The sequence below is a fragment of the Musca vetustissima genome, unplaced genomic scaffold (assembly GCF_032173495.1).
Source record: "Musca vetustissima isolate MV318-11 ecotype Yass unplaced genomic scaffold, APGP_CSIRO_Mvet_v1 utg10841, whole genome shotgun sequence".
Taxonomy (NCBI): Eukaryota; Metazoa; Arthropoda; class Insecta; order Diptera; family Muscidae; genus Musca; species Musca vetustissima.
Window position 1 is genome coordinate 107,494 of NW_026883530.1, and position 27,984 is coordinate 135,477.

Below are 27,984 nucleotides of genomic sequence, written 5' to 3' on the forward strand. Positions count from 1 at the left end.
ATCAATTGTGAGATCTGAACATTTTCCAGAGAAGTTAGTATAAATATGTCTTAAAACTGCCTGTTGTTTCAATTTTTCGACAAATGTGGTTAATGCGACCACATAAGCACACTATTCTAAAGAAAATTATTTTAAATATAATCATTATTACAAGCGTGAATTTCTTAACGAGTTTTTTATACATCAAAATTTCGTCGCCACAATACGCTATTACATTATTTTATTCTTATAATAGAAATAATTTTCGATCTTTAAAATATATTCCAATTTTCGTAGCCACAATATTTTATTTTACCAATAGAATATAATATATGTAATATATAATTTATTTTATTTATTTATTTTTCTTTTTTGCAAAACCTGTTTCTATACCTACCAGATGTTAACAAAAATAATTATATATTGGAACATAGTACGTCATGACGCACAACATAGGCTCTCCTTCAAGGGCGGCCCATACAAGAAATAACAACAACACCACCACCAAACAAGCATGTTCTTTACATCTGAAAGCAAAGAAGAGCAACATTTTAATCCACTGCCGAAAGATGTGTGGCCAGTTTTACTAGTGGTGGCTAGCAACTTATTAAATTAATGCAAATGAAATATGTTAGCGATTTTCATAGTAACAAACTTCTGTTTATTTATTTTTTTTGCCAATTCGCACTATAAATAACCCGGGCAGCATCTCAGTAGTCAGCACACAGTTTTCAAACTTTGAACTAAGCTAACAACAAAGCATCACAACAGTCAACATGAAATTCATCATTGTTTTCGCTGCCGTCTTCGCCTTGGCTTTGGCCGCTCCCGCTGATGTTGAAATTGTCAGAAGCGAATCTGAAGTTGGTCCTGAATCTTTCAAATATGTGTAAGTAGTGAAAACAAAAACGAAAAAACATCAAACTACTGGATATCGTTGGATTATTTAATTAACTTGAATATTTCCTTCTTTCAACAGTTCCGAAACCAGCGATGGCACCCAAGTCCAAGCTGAAGGTCAATTGAACAACATCGGTACCGAACAAGAAGCCATTGCTGTCCGCGGTTCTTTCTCCTTCGTTGCTGATGATGGTCAAACCTACACCGTCAACTATGTTGCCGATGAAAACGGTTTCCAACCCCAAGGTGCTCATTTGCCCGTTGCCCCCGAAGCTTAAGTTGTGATTGTTGTTAAATTAGTTAATAAAAAAAATGTTTTGTTTTTAACAAAAAAAAATATCTATGTTTTTATTAAGTCCTAGCGTAGCATGCAGGGTGTTAAGAACAAATAAGCTAATTTCAGCAATAACTAATTCAAAGCTTGGATATGTTATATAAAATCAATAATAACAGGGACCAAAATATTAATGAATTGTTTAAGCTACCCAAACAGAGGTCGATTTTCTGAATGAGATTTTGTTCAAGGACCAAAACAAGCTAGGAATGTTCCTGGTCTTAAATGGCTTAAATTTCAAAATATGACCCTACAAACATATATTAACCAAGTGAAAATGTCTTTAAGTTTTGGCGGGGCGAACTTTTTACACCCTCCACAATGATAAAAATTAATAAAACCGATCTCATCACAATAACCCTTATATACCGTACATGCGATGGCAACATTTTTATAGGAAGAATTTGCATCCAATGTGATCCCGAAAAAATCATATTACTGCCAATTCGGTAGAAAAGTGTTCCTTAAAATACCGAAATTTAAAAGACCCAATTAGGTTACAACACAACGTGAACCGAGTTTCAATATCAAACATCCTAGGAGTAGAAATTGAAAGCCCAAAATTTGAAAGCCCTATAATAACTATTGTAACATTTATCGTGATTTTATCACACAGGCAAATAGGCGGACATGGCTATATCGTAATTGAATTTTATTCTGTACAAGGGGTCTGTTTGGAGTGAGTTTTTAAAAATATAATTTATGGATCATAACAAACGTGGGTGTTTTGAAGAACCTATCTTAAGATGTCATTCAATTTATAGACTTTTAGGTACAATCATAGTCGTAGATTTTTAATTAGTATTTATTCAGGGGCCATAATAGGCGTGTATTCTTTAATGAATATTTTTTAAAAACTATCATAGGTGTGGATCTTTTAAATAATATATTTTTTTCAAGGGCCAGCACAGGTGTGGTTGTTTTAAATAATACTTTTCAGCTATTATAAATATTTTTTCTGGGTCATCATAGGAGTGGCATTTTATACCCTTCACCACACTGTGGTGCAGGGTATTATGTCTTTGTGCATATGTTTGTAACAGGCAAAATGAAACGAGAGAGACACATGGTTCCTTTTGAGAATATGCGTAGAATCACTTTCTGCATAGAATCACATGTCCGTCCGTCCGTTTGTAGATGTAAAATTGTAAACAAAGTACAGGTGGCATTCATGATCCGATTGGGATGAAATTTTGCACAAGCCACGTATTTGGCTCAAGGACGAACCCTAAAGATTTAGATATAGCTCCCGTATATAGTTCCGTCTGATTCAAGTCAAATGGGGCACCAAATTCCATATATATCTTTCGATTTGCACGAAACTTGGCATAGAGTATTGAATTAGGTCCAGAATGATGTGTGCAAAGTTTCGTGGAAATCGGTTCAGATTTAGATAAAGCTCCCATATATAACTTTGTCCGATTTTATGTAAGTGGAGCACCAATGCCCCTATATATCTTTCGATTTGTGCGAAATTTAGCATAGTGTACTTAATTGAGTCTAGAATGATGTGTGTCAAGTTTCGAGAAAATCAGGTCAGACTAATATATAGCTCCCATATATATTTTCGTCCGATTTAGGGTAAATGGGGTCCAAAGTCCCTATATATCGATTTGCACGAAATTTGGCATAGGGTATTGAATTAGGTCCAGAATAATGTGTGCTAAGTTTCGAAAAAAATCGTTTCAGATTTAGATATAGCTGCCATATATATTTTCGTCCGATTTAATGTAAATGGTGCTCTAAAGTCCCTATATATCATTCGATTTGGCACAGCGTAATGAATTAAGTTTCTAATGATGTGTGTTAAGTTTTCTGAAAATCGGTTCAGATTTAAATATAGCTCCTGTATATATTTTCGTCCGATTTAATGTAAATTGTGCACTAAAGTCCCAAAGTATGGCCGACCGGCACACAATTTTGTACAATGTACTGAAGTTATTATATCCTTTCGTGTGTCACGCTTTCATAAAATCGGTTCAGATTTACATATAGTAAATGGTGCACTAAAGACCCATAGCTAGACCGATTGACACAACGTACTGAAATTAATATAAATTAATCTCTGGAAAGTTTCTTTGAAATCGGTTCATATTTAGATATAGTATAGCTTCCATATATAATTTCGAAATATTCATGTTGATTGTACACCAAATAGTGAAGCATACCAAAAAGCGTGTGTAAAGTTTGCTTTAAAACTATTTACAAAATTTGGAATAGGTTGCAGAATGGCATGTGTTGGAATTGATGTCAGTCGGTTTACTTATAGATAAAGATCGCATTGTAAGTTCGTTTCATGTCAATGTTTCTTCGATAAGGCGACGTCTGTTAGGATAAATATGTAGAATATACCCAAAGTGGTGAAGGGTATTATATACTCTACCCCGTCCGACTTTACTACCTTCCTTACTGGTTTAAATAATATTTTTCTTTGGACCATCATAGGCGTTTTTTTTTAAATAATATTTTTTTCAAGAACCATCATAAGAGTAGATTTCTTAAATATTATTTTTTAAGACCATAATAGGCGTAGATTTTTTTAATATTTTTTTTAATAATATTTTCCATAGGCGTAGATTTTTTTCATAATATTTTTTTAAATAATATGTTCCAAGGACCATCATAGGCGTAGATTTTGTTCATAACATTATATGCGTGTTTTTTTTAACAATATTTCTTCAGGAATAGTCATTGTCAGGGATTTAAAAATACTATTTTTCACGGATCATCAAAGGCGTGGATTTTTTATTGAACCATCGACCATCAAAGACGTATGTTTTTTAAATAATATTTTTATGAGGTCTTCGACTAAGAGTATGTAAAATCTACAAATACATTGTCCTCGACCAAAAATTCCTACATAAATTAATTTATATAATTAATATTCTCTAAAACAAATTCACAGTTGAAAAAGTAATATTCTTCAAAAATCTTCTTTAAAAAATCAAAATATTGATAGTTCTTGCAAAAAAAATTATTCCTTAAAATTTCACACTTAAATTATCCTTGTAAAAATATATTATTTAAAAAACGCACCTCACAAAATATATAATATTTTAAGGAATGTTTGAGATCAGACTTTAAAAAAGTATTTTTAAATATTTTCGATTAGCTGGTTCTCGAAAAACATATTCATAATTCTCATCACAATCCCTTTGATATAATTTTTTAAAGAGATTTCGGAAGTAATGCGGAAATTTATAAAATAATTAATAATTTTTAATTTGTCAAATATATCAAAAACACAACGATATTTTCTTTACAGAAAAAATAAAAAATTGTTGTTAAATTTTGAGCCCTCTTGTTTTTCAGAACTTTTAGTTCTTGTGTTATTTTCTTCTTACTAAATTAATAGCGTCTAAAACTAGTTCCAATGACCATTGCTGATGCCATAGGGCAAACACAAATGGTAATCCAAGAATAGCATCAAACCAAAAGCGGTTGAATTAAAGTCCGGTTGCCAAGCAAATATTCTAGTAGCCAACCAACCAACCAATCACATTCATACATTGTACAATGGTTTCCTGTTCGAGATCGAGTCGTAAAACAACACATGTAGGTGTGAACTGGGATTTATGCTCGATTACAGCAGCCAGCGACAGGGCAAGTCTGTCAGCCAGCCAGTTGCTCATAATCATAAAGAGACAGCAAAGAAAACCAACAACAATGCACACACGCACACGCAAAAAAACCCGTTTAAATCAAAACCATTAAAGATGACAAAATCAAAGAACTAAACGAAAATGAAGAAGAAGATGATGATGATGATGTTTGGCTTAGAAGACACCACTTCAGTTCGACTATAAAATGTGGTGTCGTCGGAGTCCATCAGTCACACATCTAGTACGCTTTGATCAACGATCACAAAAAAACCAAAACACAACCAATCAAAATGAAATTCATCATTGTTTTCGCTGCCGTCTTCGCCTTGGCTTTGGCCGCTCCCGCTGATGTTGAAATTGTCAGAAGCGAATCTGAAGTTGGTCCTGAATCTTTCAAATATGTGTAAGTAATGACAACAAAAACAAAACAAAAAACCTCAAACTACTGGATATCGTTGGATTATTTAATTGATGTGAATATTTCCTCCTTTCGACAGTTCCGAAACCAGCGATGGCACCCAAGTCCAAGCTGAAGGTCAATTGAACAATATCGGTACCGAACAAGAAGCCATTGCTGTCCGCGGTTCTTTCTCCTTCGTTGCTGATGATGGCCAAACCTACACCGTCAACTATGTTGCCGATGAAAACGGTTTCCAACCCCAAGGTGCTCATTTGCCCGTTGCCCCTGAAGCTTAAGTAGTGATTGTTGTTAAATTAGTTAATAAAAAAAATGTTTTGTTCTTAACAAAAAAAAATGGGATTTGTCATTCTATGAAATCTGGGTCTTACATGATGAGGATGGTAAACAAATATGGCACTAAAGGACAAGTTAAGCGTGGGTACTATAAAGCTTAGGCTTTTTGTATCATACATTTTACACTGACAGAGCGAATTTCGAAAAATATGTTGTTAAGACCAAAATATGAATATTTCATGGACCAAACAGTATTATTTTTTCATGCTGCATCATAGGCGTGATTTAAATGAGATTGGTTTGAGCCAATGTGGATTTTTTAAGGAATATAATTTTCTGATGTGTGGATTTTAAAATATATTTTCCTGTAACCATGATATGTGGGGATTTTTTAAGTATATTTTTAAGGATTTTTTTAAGAATATTTTTTAATGAATATTTTTTCAAGGACCAACACAATTGTGGTGTTTCTAAAGAATATATTTTAATTCGAGACCAGTTGTGGATTTTTCAAAGAAAATATATTCTTAGAGACCATCATAAACGTGCTCTTGGCTTTTGACCGCTCCCGCAGATGTTCAAATTGTAGGGACCATCATAGGCGTGGATTTTTCCAGAATATTTTAGGGACCATAATATATAGGGATTTTTTAAAGAATATTTTTAGGGACACTCATTGGTGTAAATTTTTTAAAGAATATTATATATGAATTATATAAAGAATATTTTTAGGGACCGTCATAAGCGTGGATTTTTTAAACATTATTTTTTAAGGGCCTTCATAGGTGTGGAGTTTTTTTTTTCAAGGACTCAAGCCATACAAGGCGTGGATTTTTTAAAAAATATATTTTTAAGCAGCCATACAAGGAGTGGATTTCTTAAAGAATATTTTTTCAAGCAGCCATACAAGGCGTGGATTTTTCACGCAGTCATACAAGGCGTGGATTTTTTAAAGAATATTTTTTTAAGCTGCCATTCAAGGTGTGGATTTTTTAAAGAATATTTTTTCAGGCAGCCATACAAGGTGTGGATTTTTTAAAGAATATTTTTTCATGCAGCCATACAAGGCGTGGATTTTTTAAAGAATGTTTTTTGAAGCAGCCATACAAGGCGTGGATTTTTTAAAGAATGTTTTTTGAAGCAGCCATACAATGCGTGGATTTTTTATAGAATGTTTTTGAAGCAGACACACAAGGCGTGGATTTTTTCAAGAAGCCATACAAGGCGTGGATTTTTTCCAGAAGCCATACAAGGCGTGGATTTTTTAAAGAATATTTTTTCAAGCAGCCATACAAGGCGTGGATTTTTTCAAGAAGCCATACAAGGCGTGGATTTTTTCAAGAAGCCATACAAGGCGTGGATTTTTTTAAGAATATTTTTTCAAGCAGCCATACAAGGCGTGGATTTTTTCAAGAAGCCATACAAGGCGTGGATTTTTTAAAGAATATTTTTTTCAAGAAGCCGTACAAGGCGTGGATTTTTTAAAGAATATTTTTTTCAAGTAGCCATACAAGGCGTGGTTTTTTTTCAAGAAGCCGTACAAGGCGTGGATTTTTTAAAGAATATTTTTTTCAAGTAGCCATACAAGGCGTGGATTTTTTCAAGAAGCCATACAAGGCGTGGATTTTTTAAAGAATATTTTTTCAAGCAGCCATACAAGGCGTGGATTTTTTAAAAAATATTTTTTCAAGCAGCCATACAAGGCGTGGATTTTTTAAAGAATATTTTTTTCAAGCAGCCATACAAGGCGTGGATTTTTTCAAGCAGCCATAAAAGGCGTGGATTTTTTCAAGCAGCCATACAAGGCGTGGATTTTTTCAAGCAGCCATAAAAGGCGTGGATTTTTTCAAGCAGCCATACAAGTTTTTTGGCGTAGCCCTGGATTTTTTATTTAAAGAATATTTTTTCAAGCCTTAACCAAGTCCTGGTTTTTTAAAGAACATTTTTTCAAGACTTAACCAAGGCATGGTCTTTTAAAAAACATTTTTTCAAGACTTAACCAAGGCATGATTTTTTTAGAGAATATTTTTCAAACCTTAACCAAGGCCTGGATATTTTAAGAATATTTTTCAAGGTCAAGTCGTGAATTTTTTTAATATTTCGTGATATTTGCTCCCTCTAGCCCGATTAGATTAGGTCAACAGCACCTCTTTCTTATGCTGACATATTTTCCGAATATTACTATTCATATTCGGTACAGCCCTTCTAATTAATTGTCCAAATTCCCTTCACCGTGGGTGTGTTGTGATGTTCGGCTTATTATTGGCATCGACTCGAAAACAAAAAACACACACAAAAAATTAAGTATTCGGCCCACTTCATCCCATAATTATAATCTGATTATCACCGAAAGTTATATGCGTTGTCCTTGACCCTATCTGGAACCTCATTTAAATTTAAAAGCTCTATATTTCCGCCTTCCTGTGTTGTAATGGGTTAAGAACCTGTAAATATTTATGTGTAACTCCCACATCCGAATACATAGGACAATATAATTGCTATCAATTTAAAGGACAACCAATGCTCTTGGATATACTGTCAACTTCTCGGGTCTATATCCTTCAGGAGTAAATATATACGGCATTGTATACAAATGTTGTCATTTTTCATACAAAAGTCAGGGTCCATTTGACCCGCTAAATATTGAACGATCTTTATCAAAACAGGCATGTTTATTCTTTGGCCCGATCTCCTTCTTCATGTAAAATTCCGCGATGTTCGGACCATAATTGCAACCTCTAGAGCGACCAGAAAAACCAACAAAAAGTATGTATTTGGTCCATTTCACCCTCAAAATATATCCGATCTTTACAATAGGGGTCTTCATTGACCAGAACCCATTCTGCATGCAAAATTTCGTGAAGATAGGTCCATAACTGTGGCCTATATATTATAATGGATAGACGGACGGACGGACTCACATGTCTAGATCGATTCAGCTAGTTGAGATATGACGATCGGTATGCTCTAGGACCAATATTACCCGGCGTTACAAAATCTTGGGGCTGCACAAAGCTATATCAAATTTAATTTCAGTCATATAGGGTATTGCATAAACGACCCAGCCCGGTCCATCTATAATGTTTGATGAGTAAATCTTTTTGCAATGATGATCTTAATTAAGAAGTCAAACAAGAAAATTCTTAACATTGTCTTGTCAATGTGTGATAAGATGACGCCCTGTGCCACTAAAATACATACAAATATAAATAGTTTTTAATTCTTTTATAAATAATATTTTCGCTTGACTTTGACAGCAAAAACAAATACGATTTATTATGTTATCTAGTTTTTTCTTTCTTTTTATTCTTCTTTTTGTTTAATTAATTAAGTACCTGTTGTCTTACAAGTTTTACGCAAATAACCAAAAAAACACACACACATATGCATGTTTGACTCTTCTCAAAATCGGATTTGGTTAAATACCATCTATACAATGCCACACATTCGTATTATTGGACTATTGTTTTTGTTTTTCTAATTATTTTAATAATATTAAAATAATGATTTTTTTGTTTAATTTTTGGTGGCACCATTTTTGTGGTAGTTGGTTTTTGGGTTTTTGATTTGTTGTTGCTTTTGCTAGTTTTTTATTTAATTGTCTTCAGGGCCTCTTTAAGTGGGCTTTCAATTAAGTGAGATAATGATTAATTTGTTGTGGTACCTCACACTCACACACTTTTCGTAAATGAGCTATGCCGAAGATGCGATAATGTGATCAGCTGTGATTTTTTAAATGCATTTTTTGTAAGAGACGACATCAATTTGCTGTAGCACGAGACCAACGATTTTTAAAGGCCATTAACACCGAACTGCTTTACAGCACTTAACCTGGTCAACATTTTAATTGTTGGTTTAACATCAATACCCCAAAAAAATGTCATTTGGTAATGAGTTTGAGTGTGATGTTAGACGAATGGTCAATTTCAGCTATGCTGTTCCAATATTTGTCAATTGAAACGTATTTACAGGCAGTTCCATTAAAAGCCTTAACCTAGGCACGGATTTTTAAAGAATATTCTTTTCAGGCCTTAACAAAGGTGTGTTTTTTTGTAAAGAATATTTTTTCAAGCGCTTAACAAAGCCGAGCCTTAACCAAGGCGTCGATTTTTAAAGAATATTTTTTCAAGGGCTTAACCGAGGCTGGATTCTTTAAAAAATATGTTTTTAAGAGCTTAACCGAGCTGAATTTTTTAAAGAATATTTTTTCAAGCTTCCATAAAAGACGTGGATTTTTTTAAAGCATCCATAAAAGGCGTGGATTTTTTAAAGAATATTTTTTCAGTCAGCCATACAAGGCGTGGATTTTTTAAAGAACATTTTTTTCAGTCTGCCATACAAGGCGTGGATTTTTTTAAAGAACATTTTTTTTCAGTCTGCCATACAAGGCGTGGATTTTTTAAAGAATGCCTTAACCAAGTCGTGGATTTTTTTAAGAAAGGCCTAAACCAAGGCGTGGATTTTTTAAAAAAAACCTAAACAAAGGAGTGGATTTTTTAAAGAAGGCCTTAACCAAGGCGTGGATTTTTTAAAGAAGACCTAAACAAAGGCGTGGATTTTTTAAAGAAGACCTAAACAAAGGCATGGATTTTTTAAAGAAGACCTAAACAAAGGCGTTGATTTTTTAAAGAAAACCTAAACAAAGGCGTGGATTTTTTAAAGAATAGTTTTTCAGTCAGCCATACAACGCCTGGATTTTTTAAAGAATGCTTTTTCCAGCAGCCATACAACGCCTGGATTTTTTAAAGAATGCTTTTTCCAGCAGCCATACAAGGCCTGGATTTTTTAAAGAATGCTTTTTCGAGCAGCCATATAAGGCCTGGATTTTTTTAAAGAATGCTTTTTCCGGCAGCCATACATGGCCTGGATTTTTTAAAGAATGCTTTTTCGAGCAGCCATATAAGGCCTGGATTTTTTAAAGAATGCTTTTTCGAGCAGCCATATAAGGCCTGGATTTTTTAAAGAATGCTTTTTCCGGCCTTAACCACGGCCTGGAGTTTTTAAAGAATATTATTTCAATCCTTAAGCACGGTGTGGAGTTTTTAAAGAATATTATTTCAAGCCTTAACCATAGCCTGGAGTATTTAAAGAATATTTTTTCGAGCGTTAACCAACTCCTGGACTTTTTTAAAGAATATTGTTTTTAAACATTAATCAAGGCCTGAATTTTTAAAGAATATTATGTTAAGCCCTGTTTTTAATATATTCTACAAGCCATAACCAAATAATATTTTTCAAGGGCTTAACCAAGGCATGTTTTTTGGCCTGAAATTTCGAATTAATATTTGTTTACGCCTTAAACAAGGCTTGAATTTTTTAATGAATATTTTTTCAAAGGTTTAACCAAGGCTTGGATTTTTTAAAGTATATATTTCAAGCCTTAACCAAAGCGTGGACTTTTTAAAGAATATTTTTTCAAGCCTTAACCAAGGTGTGGACTTTTTAAAGAATATTTTTTCAAGACTTAACCAAGGCGTGGACTTTTTAAAGAATCCTAAATTTTTCATTAATATTTGTTCAAGCCTTCGACAAAGATTGGATTTTTTTAAAGAATATTTTTTTCATGCCTGAAACAGGGCCTGGATTTTTAAAGAATATTTTTTCAGAGACCTACACAATGAGTGGATTTTTATAGAATATTTTTTCAGGGACCTACACATGGCGTGGTTTTTTAAACAATATTTTTTTCTAGGATCAACACAAGGCGTGTATTTTTATAGAATAAGGCATTGGTTAACGTCTGGACTTTTTAAGCAATATGTTTTCAGGGACCTACACAAGGCATGGATTTTTAAAGAATAAGGCCTTGGTTAAGGCCTGGATTATTTAAAAAATATTTTCCAGGTCTTTGCCAAGGACTGGATTTTTTAAAGAGTTAATTATTTATTTATTAGTTAATTTTTATTCTGCATTGTGTGTTTCGAGCATTTTGTTGTTGTTTTTATGATTAATTTGTGTCGTATGCTAATCAGCTAGCCATCTGTTTATCTCTTCCTATATATCCAAAAAGTATCAGCCCCCAATGAAATGTATTTCCTTAAACATTTTTGTTGCCAGCGATTCTATATTAGCCTTTTGGCCAAATTTGTTTTTGGCTCCTCAACACCATTCTCCCCCCGTTCTTAACTCCATCCAGTTGCTTGTGTACGTAATCTGGCAAAAAAAAAAAAAAAACGCTGCTAGAAAACAAGCTACGTAGATAAACAAAAATAATAATAGAAATAGAAATAGAAATAAGCAAAAAAAATCAACTAAATGAAAACGAAAACGAAGCGTAGAGGAAGATTATCAGTTGTCAGATTAACAATATAATTTTGACAAAGTGTAATTATGAACATCTGAACATGATGATGGATATCTTCTTTTTTGCCTCGGCGTCACAAATTTCGGGTCTGGGAGTTGAAATTAAATACGAAACAAGCAGAAAATAACAAAAATCTCGCTATGAAGAAAGACTTTTAAGTTTTAGATGTCAAACAAAAAAAATTAATAATAATAAAGCAGGTTGTTTTGTTTTTGAGTAATGAAACCCCAGTCAGCACTATTAGCTGCAAAAATTGCTATAAAAATACTGAGAATCTTCGTATTCGATATCATAAAACTTACAACGTTCTTTGTGAATACAACAACCACAACACACACACAAACAACATGAAATTAGCCATCGTTTTCGCTGCTCTCTTCGCCGTTGCTCTGGCTGCACCCGCTCAGGATTATGCCAATGCTGAAGTGTTGCGTTTGGAATCGGATGTCCGCCCAGAAGGCTATAACTTTGCGTAAGTGTGCAAGGAAAATCGACACGAAAGTGTTCATAATTAATTCGAAATTTCGATGTGTTATTTTTTGCAGTTTGGAGACCAGCGATGGCAAAACTCACCAAGAAGAAGGTTCCTTGAAGGATATCGGTACCGAAAATGAAGCCATTGTTGTGCGTGGCTCATACTCCTTCATTGCCGATGATGGTCAAACCTACACCGTCAACTATATTGCCGATGAAAATGGTTTCCAACCCGAAGGTGCTCATTTGCCCAACACCGCCCACTAAATGGATGTGACACGAATTTGAATTGTTTTTTGGACCTCGATCTTTAGTGGTAATTCTAGTGGTAAACAAGAGCTGTTTAAAATCCCTCCCAATAACAAAAAAATATAAAATAAAAAAATTGACAAAAAAAAATAAATATACAAAAGAAAAAATGTTATAGAATTAGTTATTGCAAATAAAGGCATACAATGTTGAAAAATCGAAGTGATCAGTTGAGTGTTCTCAGTGCAAATGTGGTGATTGTCAATATAGATATAGTCTCCGAAAAGATATTCTTTAAAAAATCCACGCCTGATATAGTCTCCGAAAAGATATTCTTTAAAAAATCCACGCCTGATATAGTCTCCGAAAAGATATTCTTTAAAAAATTCACGCCTGATATAGTCTCCGAAAAGATATTCTTTAAAAAATCCACGCCTGATATAGTCTCCGAAAAGATATTCTTTAAAAAATCCACGCCTGATATAGTCTCCGAAAATATATTCTTTAAAAAATCCACGCCTGATATAGTCTCCGAAAAGATATTCTTTAAAAAATCCACGCCTGATATAGTCTCCGAAAATATATTCTTTAAAAAATCCACGCCTGATATAGTCTCCGAAAATATATTCTTTAAAAAATCCACGCCTGATATAGTCTCCGAAAAGATATTCTTTAAAAAATCCACGCCTGATATAGTCTCCGAAAAGATATTCTTTAAAAAATCCACGCCTGATATAGTCTCCGAAAAGATATTCTTTAAAAAATCCACGCCTGATATAGTCTCCGAAAAGATATTCTTTAAAAAATCCACGCCTGATATAGTCTCCGAAAAGATATTCTTTAAAAAATCCACGCCTGATATAGTCTCCGAAATAATATTCTTTAAAAAATCCACGCCTGATATAGTCCCCGAAAAGATTATCTTTAAAAAATCCACGCCTGATATAGTCTCCGAAAAGATTATCTTTAAAAAATCCACGCCTGATATAGTCTCCGAAAAGATTATATTTAAAAAAAATCAACGCCTATATAGTCTCCGAAAAAGATATTCTTTAAAAAATCCACGCCTGATATAGTCTCCGAAAAGATTATCTTTAAAAAATCCACACCTAATATTGTAATAGGTGTGGATTTTTTAATATGACAAAAGAAACAGTTCATTTTTTATATTTTTCAAGACCGAAACAAGCAACAAGTATATTTTTTCAATTTAAAAAAGTGTGATCCTCGCAACAACATTCTTTAACATTCCAGGCCTGATATAGTCTCCGAAAATATATTCTTTAAAAAATCCACGCCTGATATAGTCTCCGAAAAGATATTCTTTAAAAAATCCACGCCTGATATAGTCTCCGAAAAGATATTCTTTAAAAAATCCACGCCTGATATAGTCTCCGAAAAGATATTCTTTAAAAAATCCACGCCTATTGATGTATGGATGGTTGAAAAGATATTCTTTAAAAAATCCACGCCTATTGATGTATGGATGGTTGAAAAGATATTCTTTAAAAAATCCACGCCTATTGATGTATGGATGGTTGAAAAGATATTCTTTAAAAAATCCACGCCTAATATAGTCTCCGAAAAGATATTCTTTAAAAAATCCACGCCTGATATAGTCTCCTAAAAGATATTCTTTAAAAAATCCACGCCTGATATAGTCTCCGAAAAGATATTCTTTAAAAAATCCACGCCTGATATAGTCTCCGAAAAGATATTCTTTAAAAAATCCACGCCTGATATAGTCTCCGAAAAGATATTCTTTAAAAAATCCACGCCTGATATAGTCTCCGAAAAGATATTCTTTAAAAAATCCACGCCTGATATAGTCTCCGAAAAGATATTCTTTAAAAAATCCACGCCTGATATAGTCTCCGAAAAGATATTCTTTAAAAAATCCACGCCTGATATAGTCTCCGAAAAGATATTCTTTAAAAAATCCACGCCTGATATAGTCTCCGAAAAGATATTCTTTAAAAAATCCACGCCTGATATAGTCTCCGAAAAGATATTCTTTAAAAAATCCACGCCTGATATAGTCTCCGAAAAGATATTCTTTAAAAAATCCACGCCTGATATAGTCTCCGAAAAGATATTCTTTAAAAAATCCACGCCTGATATAGTCTCCGAAAAGATATTCTTTAAAAAATCCACGCCTGATATAGTCTCCGAAAAGATATTCTTTAAAAAATCCACGCCTGATATAGTCTCCGAAAAGATATTCTTTAAAAAATCCACGCCTGATATAGTCTCCGAAAAGATATTCTTTAAAAAATGATACAGTCTCCGAAAAGATATTCTTTAAAAAATCCACGCCTGATATAGTCTCCGAAAAGATATTCTTTAAAAAATCCACGCCTGATATAGTCTCCGAAAAGATATTCTTTAAAAAATCCACGCCTGATATAGTCTCCGAAAAGATTATCTTTAAAAAATCCACACCTAATATAGTCTCCGAAAAAATATTATTTAAAAAATCCACGCCTAATATAGTCTCCGAAAAAAAATTCTTTAAAAAATCTACGCCTAATATAGTCTCCGAAAAAAAAAATTCTTTATAAATCCGCGCCTAATATAGTCTCCGAAAAAATTCTTTAAAAAATCCACGCCTGATATAGTCTCCGAAAAGATATTCTTTAAAAAATCCACGCCTGATATAGTCTCCGAAAAGATATTCTTTAAAAAATCCACGCCTGATATAGTCTCCGAAAAGATATTCTTTAAAAAATCCACGCCTGATATAGTCTCCGAAAAGATATTCTTTAAAAAATCCACGCCTGATATAGTCTCCGAAAATATATTCTTTAAAAAATCCACGCCTGATATAGTCTCCGAAAAGATATTCTTTAAAAAATCCACGCCTGATATAGTCTCCGAAAAGATATTCTTTAAAAAATCCACGCCTGATATAGTCTCCGAAAAGATATTCTTTAAAAAATCCACGCCTGATATAGTCTCCGAAAAGATATTCTTTAAAAAATCCACGCCTGATATAGTCTCCGAAAAGATATTCTTTAAAAAATCCACGCCTGATATAGTCTCCGAAAAGATATTCTTTAAAAAATCCACGCCTGATATAGTCTCCGAAAAGATATTCTTTAAAAAATCCACGCCTGATATAGTCTCCGAAAAGATATTCTTTAAAAAATCCACGCCTGATATAGTCTCCGAAAAGATATTCTTTAAAAAATCCACGCCTGATATAGTCTCCGAAAAAATATTCTTTAAAAAATCCACGCCTGATATAGTCTCCGAAAAATATTCTTTAAAAAATCCACGCCTGATATAGTCTCCGAAAAGATATTCTTTAAAAAATCCACGCCTGATATAGTCTCCGAAAAGATATTCTTTAAAAAATCCACGCCTGATATAGTCTCCGAAAAGATATTCTTTAAAAAATCCACGCCTGATATAGTCTCCGAAAAGATATTCTTTAAAAAATCCACGCCTGATATAGTCTCCGAAAAGATTATATTTAAAAAAAATCAACGCCTATATAGTCTCCGAAAAAGATATTCTTTAAAAAATCCACGTCTAATATAGTCTCCGAAAAAATATTCTTTAAAAAATCCACGCCTAATATAGTCTCTTTAAAAAAAAAATTCTTTAAAAAATCCACGCCTAATATAGTCTTTAAAAAAAAAAATTCTTTAAAAAATCCACGCCTAATATAGTCTCCGAAAAATATTCTTTAAAAAATCCACGCCTGATATAGTCTCCGAAAAGATATTCTTTAAAAAATCCACGCCTGATATAGTCTCCGAAAAGATATTCTTTAAAAAATCCACGCCTGATATAGTCTCCGAAAAGATATTCTTTAAAAAATCCACGCCTGATATAGTCTCCGAAAAGATATTCTTTAAAAAATCCACGCCTGATATAGTCTCCGAAAATATATTCTTTAAAAAATCCACGCCTGATATAGTCTCCGAAAAGATATTCTTTAAAAAATCCACGCCTGATATAGTCTCCGAAAAGATATTCTTTAAAAAATCCACGCCTGATATAGTCTCCGAAAAGATATTCTTTAAAAAATCCACGCCTGATATAGTCTCCGAAAAGATATTCTTTAAAAAATCCACGCCTGATATAGTCTCCGAAAAGATATTCTTTAAAAAATCCACGCCTGATATAGTCTCCGAAAAGATATTCTTTAAAAAATCCACGCCTGATATAGTCTCCGAAAAGATATTCTTTAAAAAATCCACGCCTGATATAGTCTCCGAAAAGATATTCTTTAAAAAATCCACGCCTGATATAGTCTCCGAAAAGATATTCTTTAAAAAATCCACGCCTGATACAGTCTCCGAAAATATATTCTTTAAAAAATCCACGCCTGATATAGTCTCCGAAATAATATTCTTTAAAAAATCCACGCCTGATATAGTCTTCGAAAAGATATTCTTTAAGAAATCCACGCCTGATATAGTCTCCGAAAAGATATTCTTTAAGAAATCCACGCCAGATATAGTCTCCGAAAAGATATTCTTTAAGAAATCCACGCCTGATATAGTCCCCGAAAAGATTATCTTTAAAAAATCCACGCCTGATATAGTCTCCGAAAAGATTATCTTTAAAAAATCCACGCCTGATATAGTCTCCGAAAAAGATATTCTTTAAAAAATCCACGCCTGATATAGTCTCCGAAAAGATTATCTTTAAAAAATCCACACCTAATATAGTCTCCGAAAAAATATTATTTAAAAAATCCACGCCTAATATAGTCTCCGAAAAAAATTGTTCTTTAAAAAATCCACGCCAATATAGTCTCCGAAAAAAATATTCTTTAAAAAATCCACGCCTAATATAGTCTGCGAAAAAAAATATTCTTTAAAAAATCCACGCCAATATAGTCTCCGAAAAGATTATCTTGAAAAAATCCACGCCTGATATAGTCTCCGAAAAGATATTCTTTAAAAAATCCACGCCTGATATAGTCTCCGAAAAGATATTCTTTAAAAAATCCACGCCTGATAAGTCTCCGAAAAGATATTCTTTAAAAAATCCACGCCTGATATAGTCTCCGAAAAGATATTCTTTAAAAAATCCACGCCAGATATAGTCTCCGAAAAGATATTCCTTAAAAAAATCCACGCCTGATATAGTCTCCGAAAAAAGCAGGCAATCACTAAATTCTCTCCACTTCTGAAGATAAAAAACTGAACGACACCACCGGAACATCTATTAAAACTAAACTAAATTTGTGTCATAAATGTTCAATGGGAATGAAGATAAAAATATCACTAATTTCCGAATTATGCATATAAATTATGGTAAGCGTGTGCGGTAGGCACGTGAAAATCGCTATCGCGCTTGTAGCTGTCAGGGTTGTTAAAAAAATAATCTTGAAAATAAATAAAAATGCACTTTCAATGTTAATAATTCAATTTCTGTATAATTTTTCTCACTTCGTACGTATTAATTTCATATTGATATTCGAATATGGTTGATTATCACTTTCCGGTTTTGTTTCTATTAAGAAAGTCGTTTGGCAAAACAAGAAATTTTGCAAATTTCATCAAACAAAAAAATGCAAGCTTTAATATCTGCATATCTACCAAAAATGAATGCCATAGTTGCGAATCATAAATTTATATTAAGTACTGAATATTTTAATAAACATACACATATCTATATTACCTGATTTTTTGTCTTTTTATGCTCTAGTTAGACTTATGTATGCAGCCCCCGGGCTAGAACTATATAAAGCCTGACAAATGCATTCAAAAGTATTCAGAAAGTTATCTGCCTTCGAAAGAACAAAATTAGCACCATGAAATTCCTTATCGTCTTCGTCGCTCTCTTCGCCGTTGCCTTGGCTGCTCCTCGTCCCGATGCTGAAATCGTCAAGAATGTCAGCGATGTTGGCCCCGAAGAATTCCAATTCGAATCAGAAACCTCCGATGGAACCAAACATGTTGCCGATGGTAAATTGAAGGATGTTGGCACTGAACACGAAGCCATCGTTGTCCACGGTACCTACAGCTGGGTTGATGAAAAGACCGGCGAAAAATTCACCGTCACCTATGTTGCTGATGAAAACGGTTTCCAACCCCAAGGTGCTCATTTGCCCGTTGCCTAAATTATGAAAAAATATAAATAAATAAAAGTTATCAAACAAAAAAATCCTAAAAAGTGTGTTTTTCTTGTATAAATAACCAACAGTTGAATAAAGATTATTTAAAAGAAACTTCCAATGAGTTATCGTGCATGGATTTGTAGGAATCGCAAAATAAAAAAAGAAATTTTTAACGACCTTTTTAGAGACCATAGGAATCTGAGATTTGTAATTTGTCTAGGATTTGTCTATTTTTCAAGACATTATATTTTTTCAGAGACTCCGTGGTGGTGGACTTTCGAAAGAATATTTGTTTGTAGGCCATAGAGGTGATAGATTTTTTTAAATAAAAATTATTCAGGGGCCATTACAGGCGTCGATTTTTAAGAAATATTTTTTCAGGGGTCATACCAAGCCTGAAATTTTTAAGATTTTTTTTTTCAGGGACCACAACAGTTTTGAATTTTGTAAAGAATATTATTTCAGGGGTCATAGCAGATTTTTTAAAGAATATATTTTTCAGGGGCCATAACAGGCGTGGATTTTTTTTACCCTACACAACTAACTATGTTGTTAGAGTATTATAGCTTTGTGCAGACCCAAGAGTTTGCAACGCCGCGAAATATTGGTCCTAGACCAACCTTTAATTATAAAGATCGTCATATCTCGACAAGCTGAGACGATCTAGACATGTGTGTACGTCAGTCCATTATAAATTATAAACACGGTACAGACAACAGTTATGGAACAATCTTCACGAAATTTTGCATGTAGGATGGGTTCTGGCCAATGAAGACCCCTATTGTTTTTGATAAAGGTCGGTTAATATTTAGGGGATGAAATGGACCAAATACTAAATTTTTGTCGGTTTTTCTGGTCGCTCCAGAGGTCGCAATTATGGCCCAAACATCGCGAATTTTTACATGGAGAAGGGGATTGGGCTAAAGAATTTTGCCTGTTTTGATTATGATCGGTCAATATTTAGCGGGTCAAATGGACCCCGACTTTTGTGTGAAAAATTACAACATTTTTATTCTATGGAGTATATATTTACTCCCGAAGGACATAGACCCGTGAAGTTGATAGTATATCCAAGAGGAGTGGTTGACCTTTAAATTAATACCAATTATATTATCATATGTAATTGGATGTTGGAGTTACACTTACATATTTACAGGTGCTTACGTATTCATATATTATTTAGTAACCCATTACCACCTTAGAAGGCGGAAATATAGCACTAATCGCTTTGAAATCGCCTATATTTTCAGTGATGATCAAATAATAATATTGGGATGAAGTGGACCAAAAACATAGTGTTGGAGTTACACTTACATATTTACAGGTGCTTACGTATTCATATATTATTTAGTAACCCATTACCACCTTAGAAGGCGGAAATATAGCACTAATCGCTTTGAAATCGCCTATATTTTCAGTGATGATCAAATAATAATATTGGGATGAAGTGGACCAAAAACTTAGTTTATTGTGTTTTTTCGACTCGATCTATAGGCCACAATTGAAAGCCAAACATCACAACACAACCCACGGTGAATCCAATCTGGACAAGTATAAAATGGCTGTACTGAATATTAGTAACATTCGGAAAATATTTCATTGTAAGGACCTCTAATCGGGCAAGAGGGTGCAAATATCAGAAATATTTCCCAGGTTCGGAATAACCATCAGCAGAAAGTTAGAGTTCAGTGATAGTGTTGTAGGGTATCGTATAGTCGGCCCCGTCCGTCTATACTGCTCCGCTCACTGGTTTTAAGAATACTTTTTCAGGGGCCATAACAGGCGTGGATTTTTTAAGAATACTTTTTCAGGAGCCATAACAGGTGTGGATTTTGTTAAGAATACATTTTCAGGGGTCATAACAGGTGTGGATTTTTTATAGAATACTTTTCCAGGTTGCCATAACAGGCGTGAATTTTTTTAAGAATACCTTTTCAGGGGCCATACCTTGCGTTGATTTTTTTAAGAATACCTTTTCGGGGGCCATACCTTGCGTTGATTTTTAAAAGAATACTTTTTCAGGAGCCATAACAGGCGTACATTTTTTAAAGAACCCTTTTTCAGGGGCCATGACAGGCGTGGATTTTCTAAAGAATACTTTTTCAGGGGCCATAACAGGTGTGGATTTTTATAAGAATACTTTTTCAGGGGCCATAACAGGCGTGGATTTTTTAAAGAATACTTTTTCAGGGGCCATGACAGGCGTGGATTTTTTAAAGAATACATTTTCAGGGGCCATGACAGGCGTGGATTTTTTAAAGAATACTTTTTCAGGGACCATGACAGGCGTGGATTTTTTAAGAATACCATTTCAGGGGCCATAACAGCCGTGGATTTTTTAAAGAATACTTTTTCAGGGGCAATGACAGGCGTGGATTTTTTAAAGAACACTTTTTCAGGGCCCATGAAATGCGTGGATTTTTTAAAGAATACTTTTTCGGGGGCCATGACAGGCGTGGATTTTTTAAAGAATACTTTTCCAGGTTGCCATAACAGGCGTGGATTTTTTAAAGAAAACTTTTTCAGGGGCCATGACAGGCGTGGATTTTTTAAAGAACACTTTTTCAGGGGGCAGGACAGGCGTGGATTTTTTAAAGAATACTTTTTCAGGGGCCATAACAAGCGCGGATTTTTTAAAGAATACTTTTCCAGGTTGCCATAACAGGCGTGGATTTTTTAAGAATGCATGAATTGTTTTAAATAAAACCTTGTTTTATCAACAATCAGCAAAGCGTGGCGTTGATAAAGAATTTTATTTTCAACTGATGCAGTTAATGAAAACAAATCTATGGATTAGTTGCTATGATATGTTATTTGACAATTTTTTGATTATTTCATATTTCAAGTCAGCATGTTTTTTTCAAATTCAAATTCAAAATAAACTTGTTGCTTTGCCAACTACAATAGGCAATATGCCATTTGTGCAAAATTAGAAGACGAAAAGAAAAAAATTAAATACAGATCAAATATTGGACGTCACAAACCAGTGCACAGACAAAAGCGCCTCAATACCCGTTTGAGTGCAATATTCGAAGATATTTGATATTTTCAAAATCTCGTTCACAGGAGTATAAAATCAAGTGACAATTTCGAAGAAGATATCAAATAAGTTTTAGACTTTCTACAACGAGCCCAAAAAAAAAAACTCAAATCAAAATGAAATTCATCATTGTCTTCGCTGCTCTCTTCGCCGTTGCCTTGGCTGCTCCTCGTCCCGATGTTGAAATTGTCAAGAATGTCAGCGATGTTGGCCCTGAAGACTTCAAATTCGAATCCGAAACTTCTGATGGCTCTAACCACTTTGCCGAAGGTAAACTCAAGGATGCTGGCAGTGAACACGAAGCCATCGTTGTCCACGGTTCCTACAGCTGGGTTGATGAAAAGACCGGCGAAAAATTCACCGTCACCTATGTTGCTGATGAAAACGGTTTCCAACCCCAAGGTGCTCATTTGCCCGTTGCCTAAATAAAGTTTTGGATAAATAACAATAAAAAATATAAATAAATTTGATTAAAAAATGTTGATTTTTGTTGTTGTTTTTTTATAATCTTAATAAAAGATGCAAATCTCTTACGTTAAGACTATATATAGTATTGCAATAGGTCACCATTTTTAGGATGCATAGCCATAATCCTGACAAAGGTTTGGCTACGCCTTCAAGAAATATCTACCATGTTTAGATAACATAGAGCTTAACTATATATATATATGTTTTTATGGAAGAGTTGACCATCTATGGACAGGTACCAGGAATGGCTCAATATGGATACACCTTTCGTTTCATATTAATATTGGATTTATTAAAGAATATTTCTTAGAGGCAATAACAGGCGTGGATTTTTTAAAGAATATTTCTTAGAGGCGTGGACTTTTTAATGAATATTTCTTAGAGGCCATAACAGGTGTGGATTTTTTAAAGAATATTTCTTAGAGGCCATAACGGGCGTGGATGTTTTGAAGATTATTTATTAGAGGCCATAATTTTTTAAAGAATATTTCTTAAAGGCCATAACGGTCGTGGATTTTTTAAAGGAATATTTCTTAGAAGCCATAACGGGCGTGGATTTTTTAAAGAATATTTCTTAGGGTCCTAAATAAGGCGTGGATTTTTTAAAGAATATTTCTTAGATGCCATAACGGGCGTGGATTTTTTAAAGTATATTTCTTAGAGGCCATTAAAGGGGTGGATTTTTTAAAGAGTATTTCTTAGAGGCGTGGATTTTTTAAAGAATATTTCTTAGAGGCCATAACAGATGTGGATTTTTTAAAGAACATTTCATAGAGGCCATAACGGGCGTAGATTTTTTTAAAGAATATTTCTTAGAGGCCATAACAGGGGTGGATTTTTTAAAGAGTATTTCATAGAGGCCATAACGGGCGTAGATTTTTAAAGAATATTTCTTAGAGGCCGTAACGGGCGTGGATTTTTTAAAGAATATTTCTTAGAGGCCATAATGGGCGTGGATTTTTTAAAGAATATTTCTTAGAGGCCATTCCGGCCTGGATTTTTTAAAGAATATTTCTTAGAGGCCATAACAGGCGTGGATTTTTATACCCTACACAACTATATTTTCAGGGTATTATAGCTTTGTGCAGCCCCAAAAGTTTGTAACGCCGCGAAATATTGTCCTAGACCCACCTTTAAGTATACCGATCGTCATATCTCGACTAGATGTGTGTCCGTCCGTCCATTATAATTTTTAAACACGATACACGCCACAGTTATGGCGAAATTTTGCATGTGAGATGGGTTCTGGCCAATTAAGGCCCTTATTGTTTTTGGAAAAGATCGGTTAATTTTTAGGGGATGAAATGGACCAAAAACTGTATTTTCGACGGTTTTTCTGGTCACTCCAGAGGCCGCATTTATGGCCCAAACACCGGGAATTTTTGCATGGAGAAATTTTGCAAAGAGCATGCCTGTTTTGATAAAGATATGTCAATTTTTAGCGGGTCAAATGGACCCTAACTTTTGTGTGAAAAATTACAAAATTTGTATTCTATAGCGTATATATTTACCACTGAAGGACATAGACCCGAGATTTTGATAGTATATCCAAGAGTAAATTGATACCAATTATATTGTCTTAGGTACTCGGATGCGGGAGTTACACTTAAATATTTACAGGTGCTTGGGTATTCATATATTATTTAGTAACCTATTACCACACTGGAGGGCGGAAATATAGCGCTGATCGCTTTGAAATATTCCATGAGGTTCCAGTTATGGTCAAGGACAACGCCTAAAATGTTATATGTTGATCAGATAATAATTTTTCGGATGATGTGGACCGAAAACTTAATTATTTGTACTTTTCGAGTCAAAAGCCGAACATCACAACACAACCCACTGTGAAAAGAATCTGGACAACTAATTACAGTAATTAGAGGGGCTGTACTGATTATTAGTAACATTTGCTGACCTCAAAAGTCAAAAGTGAGCAAATATCGCGAAATATTGCCCAATCTCAGAATATAGAACCACAGAAAGTTAGATTTTCATGGAAGTTGTATAGAGTATCGTATGGTCGGCCTAGTCCGACTATACTGCTTCGCTCACTGGTTTAAGGAATATTTTGTAGAGGCGTGGATTTTTTAAAGAATATTTTGTAGAGGCCGTTATGTAGAAGTCATAAGGGAAGTCGATTTCTAAAGGAATATTTTTCAGGCCAAAAAGGCTTAGATTTTTTAAAAAATTGTTTTTTGGGGCCATTCATTAAATTTTCAGCAACACTATCTAAACCGATTTAGTAATAAAACTTAGCACACTTATTCTTATAAAAAATATGATTTTTTTTAACTTGATATTCTTTGCTTGCCAAATTTAATACTTTTTGCGAAAAATTTGCAACCGTTAGCTTTTTATTATTTGCATAAATTATTATTGAATTGGAAACATAAAACTCGAAACGGACCAAAAACAACATACCAAATATATTTCTGCATTATGACGTTATAAACCGGCTGGGGTAGAGAGAAAATAATAGGCAAAAGCACAATTTATGTGCAACCAGAATGCGGCTGTATCATTTCAAATTTCTAGCTTAATTTTTTTGCAAAATGTCATTCGACCATTGTCTTAGTATAAATATCGGAAGCATTTTGAACCAGATCATCAAATAGGTCTTTGCCTTTGAACAGAAAACCAAATCTAACAAAATGAAATTCATCGTTGTCTTCGCTGCTCTCTTCGCCGTTGCTTTGGCTGCTCCTCGTCCCGATGCTGAAATCGTTAAGAATGTCAGCGATGTTGGCCCTGAAGAATTCCAATTCGAATCGGAAACCTCCGATGGAACCAAACATGTTGCCGATGGTAAATTGAAGGATGTTGGCACTGAACACGAAGCCATCGTTGTTCACGGTACCTACAGCTGGGTTGATGAAAAGACCGGAGAAAAATTCACCGTCACCTATGTTGCTGATGAAAACGGTTTCCAACCCCAAGGTGCTCATTTGCCCGTTGCCTAAATTGGGTAGTTGTTGATTTAATAAAAAAATTAAAATAAATATATTGTGATTATGTGAAAAAAATGAATTTATGTGTTTAATTTTGATTGGTATGAACAGGACACTATGGACGAAGATTGTTTAGCCTAAAGTTGGGAGAAAATAGGGTATATTTGGTCTAGGTTGTGTAATTGGGATACATTTTGAAAATAAGTTAAAAAAAATCTACAAAAAATTTAAAAAAAACAGTGAGCGGATTAGTACAGTCGCACGGGGCCGACCATACAATGCACTTCACAACTACCACAGAACTCTCTGCAGATTTTTATTCCGAGCCTGAGCAATTTTTCGTGATAGTTGCACCCTCTTGCCCGATTAGAAGTCAACAGCACCTCTTTCTTACACTGACATATTTTTCGAATACACCTAAGTCTGTTTTTACACGGTAGATTTTATTTCGCAAAAATTGAATTTGACAAAAAAAATTTAGTACATAAAATTTCAAATCGTGCTAAATGGAATAAAATCGTGTAAAAAAATTAAAAATATTCAATTTTCAAACCGTGTACAAAAAGACCGTGTAAAAACAGACTTAGGTATATTACATATATTCAGTACAGTGCTCCTAATTATTTGTCCATATTCCCTTCACCGTATTGTGTTGTGATGTTTGGCTTATAATTGTGGCCTATAGACCGACTCGAAATAAACAGACACACACAAAATTAAGTTTTCGGTCCACTTCTTCCCGAAATTATTATCTGATCCTCACCGAAAATTACAGGCGTTGTCCTCGACCATAACTGGATCCTCATGGAACATTTCAAAACGTTCAGGGCTATATTTCCGCCCCCCAGTGTGTAAATGGGTTACTAAATAATATCTGAATACATAAGTACCTGCAAATTTTTAAGTGTAAGTCCCACTTCGAGTACATACGACAATATAATTGGTATTAATTTAAAGGCCAACCACTCCTCTTGGATATATTATCAACTTATCGGGTCTACATCCTTCAGGAGAAAATTTATAGAATAAACATTTTGTTATTTTTCACACACAAGTCAGTGTCCATTTGACCCGCTACATACTGTCCGATCTTTATCAAAACAGCCATGGTTATTCTTTGGCGCAATCCCCTTCTCCATGTTAAAAATCGCGATGTTTGGGCCATAATTGTGGCCTCTCGAGCGACCAGAAAAACCAACAAAAATTAGGTATCTAGTCCATTTCAACCCCTAAACGATCTTTAACGATCTTTACAAAATACAATAGGGGTCTTCATTGGGCAGATACATATCATTTTGGAATTATGGATGCTTCATCGACGCAGAAAATTGTCAATGAAGGTCTAGAATCATGGACAATTTTCTGCGTCGATGAAGCATACACAATTCCAAAATGATATGTATGTATCGAAAATGCAAAATTAGAGCTTTGTCGTTGGCTCTAATTTGGCCGCTAAGTCAGAACATATAACTGTATTGATTATTTTCTGTATACATGAATGGCAGCCTCCAAAACCCTGGTAAGGTTTTGGTTGGAAAATACGCCTAATAACGGAAATTAGACGGGACCTTTATATGGAGAATTTTTCAAAACATGCACCTGATTATATCAAAACTTCGAAATCAACATTCAAAACTTCGAAATCACAATTTATAGCCCTTTTGGCTGGAAAATACGGCTAAAAACTTAAAAATATCCAAAATTGGTTCGGACCTTTATATGAGGATCATTAAAAAAGATGTGTAGAGTATATCCATCCCCAAAACCTCCATGTTCCAACCTCTCGGATTGAAAATGCGGCTAAGAGACTGAAAATACTAAAAATTGGGTTAGGCCTTAATACGGAGGCTATTTCCAAACATTGACCTGTTGTGATAATTTTTTTCACACATTATAGCGGTTGGAAACCTTGTGACCTTTATATAATTATTTTTCCAAAACATTGGCCTGTCTTGATATTTTCTGTATATATGTAGCACCCATAAACCTCCAAAAACCAGGTGTGGAAAATTCTAGCTTGTTTGTTTGGAAAAAAGCTAAAAACTTCAAAATACCGTGAGTTAGACAAAAAATTCACTCTTGTATGTAAAAAAATGTTCTCAAAAACTTCGGGTACTTGAAAAATTATTTTTTAAAAAACTTATGCCGCTGTAATTCGATTTCTCTCAGTTCGGATTCGTGATTGATATTAAAATCAAATTAATTCTTATAAACCGTGATAAGCTGTTTTTGGTTATCCATACAACAATCATTACTTGTCTGACAACATTACGAATATAGAGGAATATTATTTTAACAAAAATGCATGCAAATTCTCATAAAAAATAATAAAAGATTATATTTTGCAATAAAAATACTAGTACCGCTATTATGAATTTGCATAAAATTAGATCACATAACAATTTGAATGGAATGCAATCCTGTTGTTATAATTTCAAATTTCTATACATTTGATTTGACTGCATACAAATTCTTGTTTGTTTGTTTCGCTTGAATACGCAAATAATTTTCGGCATAAATAGGCCGAGCGGATGCGATATTCGGCACCAGTTACCAGTGTCAGCTAATTGAAGCATCACACAGCAACCCCAAAAATCAGTCAACATGAAATTCCTTATCGTTTTCGTCGCTCTCTTCGCCATTGCCTTGGCTGCTCCTCGTCCCGATGTTGAAATCGTCAAATCCGAAGTCGATGTAGAGCCCGAGGGTTATGCCTTCAATGTTGCCACCTCCGACGGTACAGCTCACGAAGAAAATGGCAAATTGAAGGATGTTGGTACTGATCACGAAGCCATCGTTGTCCACGGTTCCTACACCTGGGTTGATGAGAAGACTGGTCAAAAATTCACCGTCACCTATGTTGCCGATGAAAATGGTTTCCAACCCCAAGGTGAACATTTGCCTGTTGCCTAA

The 27,984-nt window shown here is 34.1% G+C and overlaps 7 protein-coding genes across 7 annotated transcripts; all 7 read left to right on the forward strand.

Moving 5' to 3' along the window:
* The first annotated feature begins 738 nt into the window (after window positions 1–738).
* On the forward strand, window positions 739–1,216 carry LOC133330429 (larval cuticle protein 65Ag1-like). The gene is made up of 2 exons (XM_061538861.1): window positions 739–868; window positions 959–1,216. The coding sequence occupies exons 1-2, from the start codon at window positions 756–758 to the stop codon at window positions 1,155–1,157; spliced, it is 312 nt and encodes a 103-aa protein (XP_061394845.1). The 5' UTR covers window positions 739–755; the 3' UTR covers window positions 1,158–1,216.
* Window positions 1,217–5,086: 3,870 nt separating this feature from the next.
* Window positions 5,087–5,534, forward strand: LOC133330434 (larval cuticle protein 65Ag1-like). Its single transcript, XM_061538867.1, has 2 exons — window positions 5,087–5,218; window positions 5,313–5,534. Exons 1-2 carry the CDS (start codon window positions 5,106–5,108, stop codon window positions 5,509–5,511), a joined length of 312 nt encoding a protein of 103 aa, XP_061394851.1. The 5' UTR covers window positions 5,087–5,105; the 3' UTR covers window positions 5,512–5,534.
* A 6,626-nt stretch (window positions 5,535–12,160) lies between these two features.
* On the forward strand, window positions 12,161–12,554 carry LOC133330427 (larval cuticle protein 65Ag1-like). The gene is made up of 2 exons (XM_061538858.1): window positions 12,161–12,285; window positions 12,359–12,554. Exons 1-2 carry the CDS (start codon window positions 12,161–12,163, stop codon window positions 12,552–12,554), a joined length of 321 nt encoding a protein of 106 aa, XP_061394842.1.
* Window positions 12,555–18,304: 5,750 nt separating this feature from the next.
* LOC133330458 (larval cuticle protein 65Ab1-like) lies at window positions 18,305–18,639 on the forward strand. The gene has a single exon (XM_061538893.1). It carries the CDS (start codon window positions 18,310–18,312, stop codon window positions 18,616–18,618), a length of 309 nt encoding a protein of 102 aa, XP_061394877.1. The 5' UTR covers window positions 18,305–18,309; the 3' UTR covers window positions 18,619–18,639.
* A 3,118-nt stretch (window positions 18,640–21,757) lies between these two features.
* Window positions 21,758–22,102, forward strand: LOC133330443 (larval cuticle protein 65Ab1-like). The gene has a single exon (XM_061538879.1). The coding sequence runs from the start codon at window positions 21,772–21,774 to the stop codon at window positions 22,078–22,080; it is 309 nt and encodes a 102-aa protein (XP_061394863.1). The 5' UTR covers window positions 21,758–21,771; the 3' UTR covers window positions 22,081–22,102.
* Window positions 22,103–24,754: 2,652 nt separating this feature from the next.
* Window positions 24,755–25,089, forward strand: LOC133330469 (larval cuticle protein 65Ab1-like). Its single transcript, XM_061538907.1, has one exon. It carries the CDS (start codon window positions 24,775–24,777, stop codon window positions 25,081–25,083), a length of 309 nt encoding a protein of 102 aa, XP_061394891.1. The 5' UTR covers window positions 24,755–24,774; the 3' UTR covers window positions 25,084–25,089.
* Window positions 25,090–27,647: 2,558 nt separating this feature from the next.
* Window positions 27,648–27,984, forward strand: LOC133330445 (larval cuticle protein 65Ab1-like). Its single transcript, XM_061538880.1, has one exon. The coding sequence runs from the start codon at window positions 27,676–27,678 to the stop codon at window positions 27,982–27,984; it is 309 nt and encodes a 102-aa protein (XP_061394864.1). The 5' UTR covers window positions 27,648–27,675.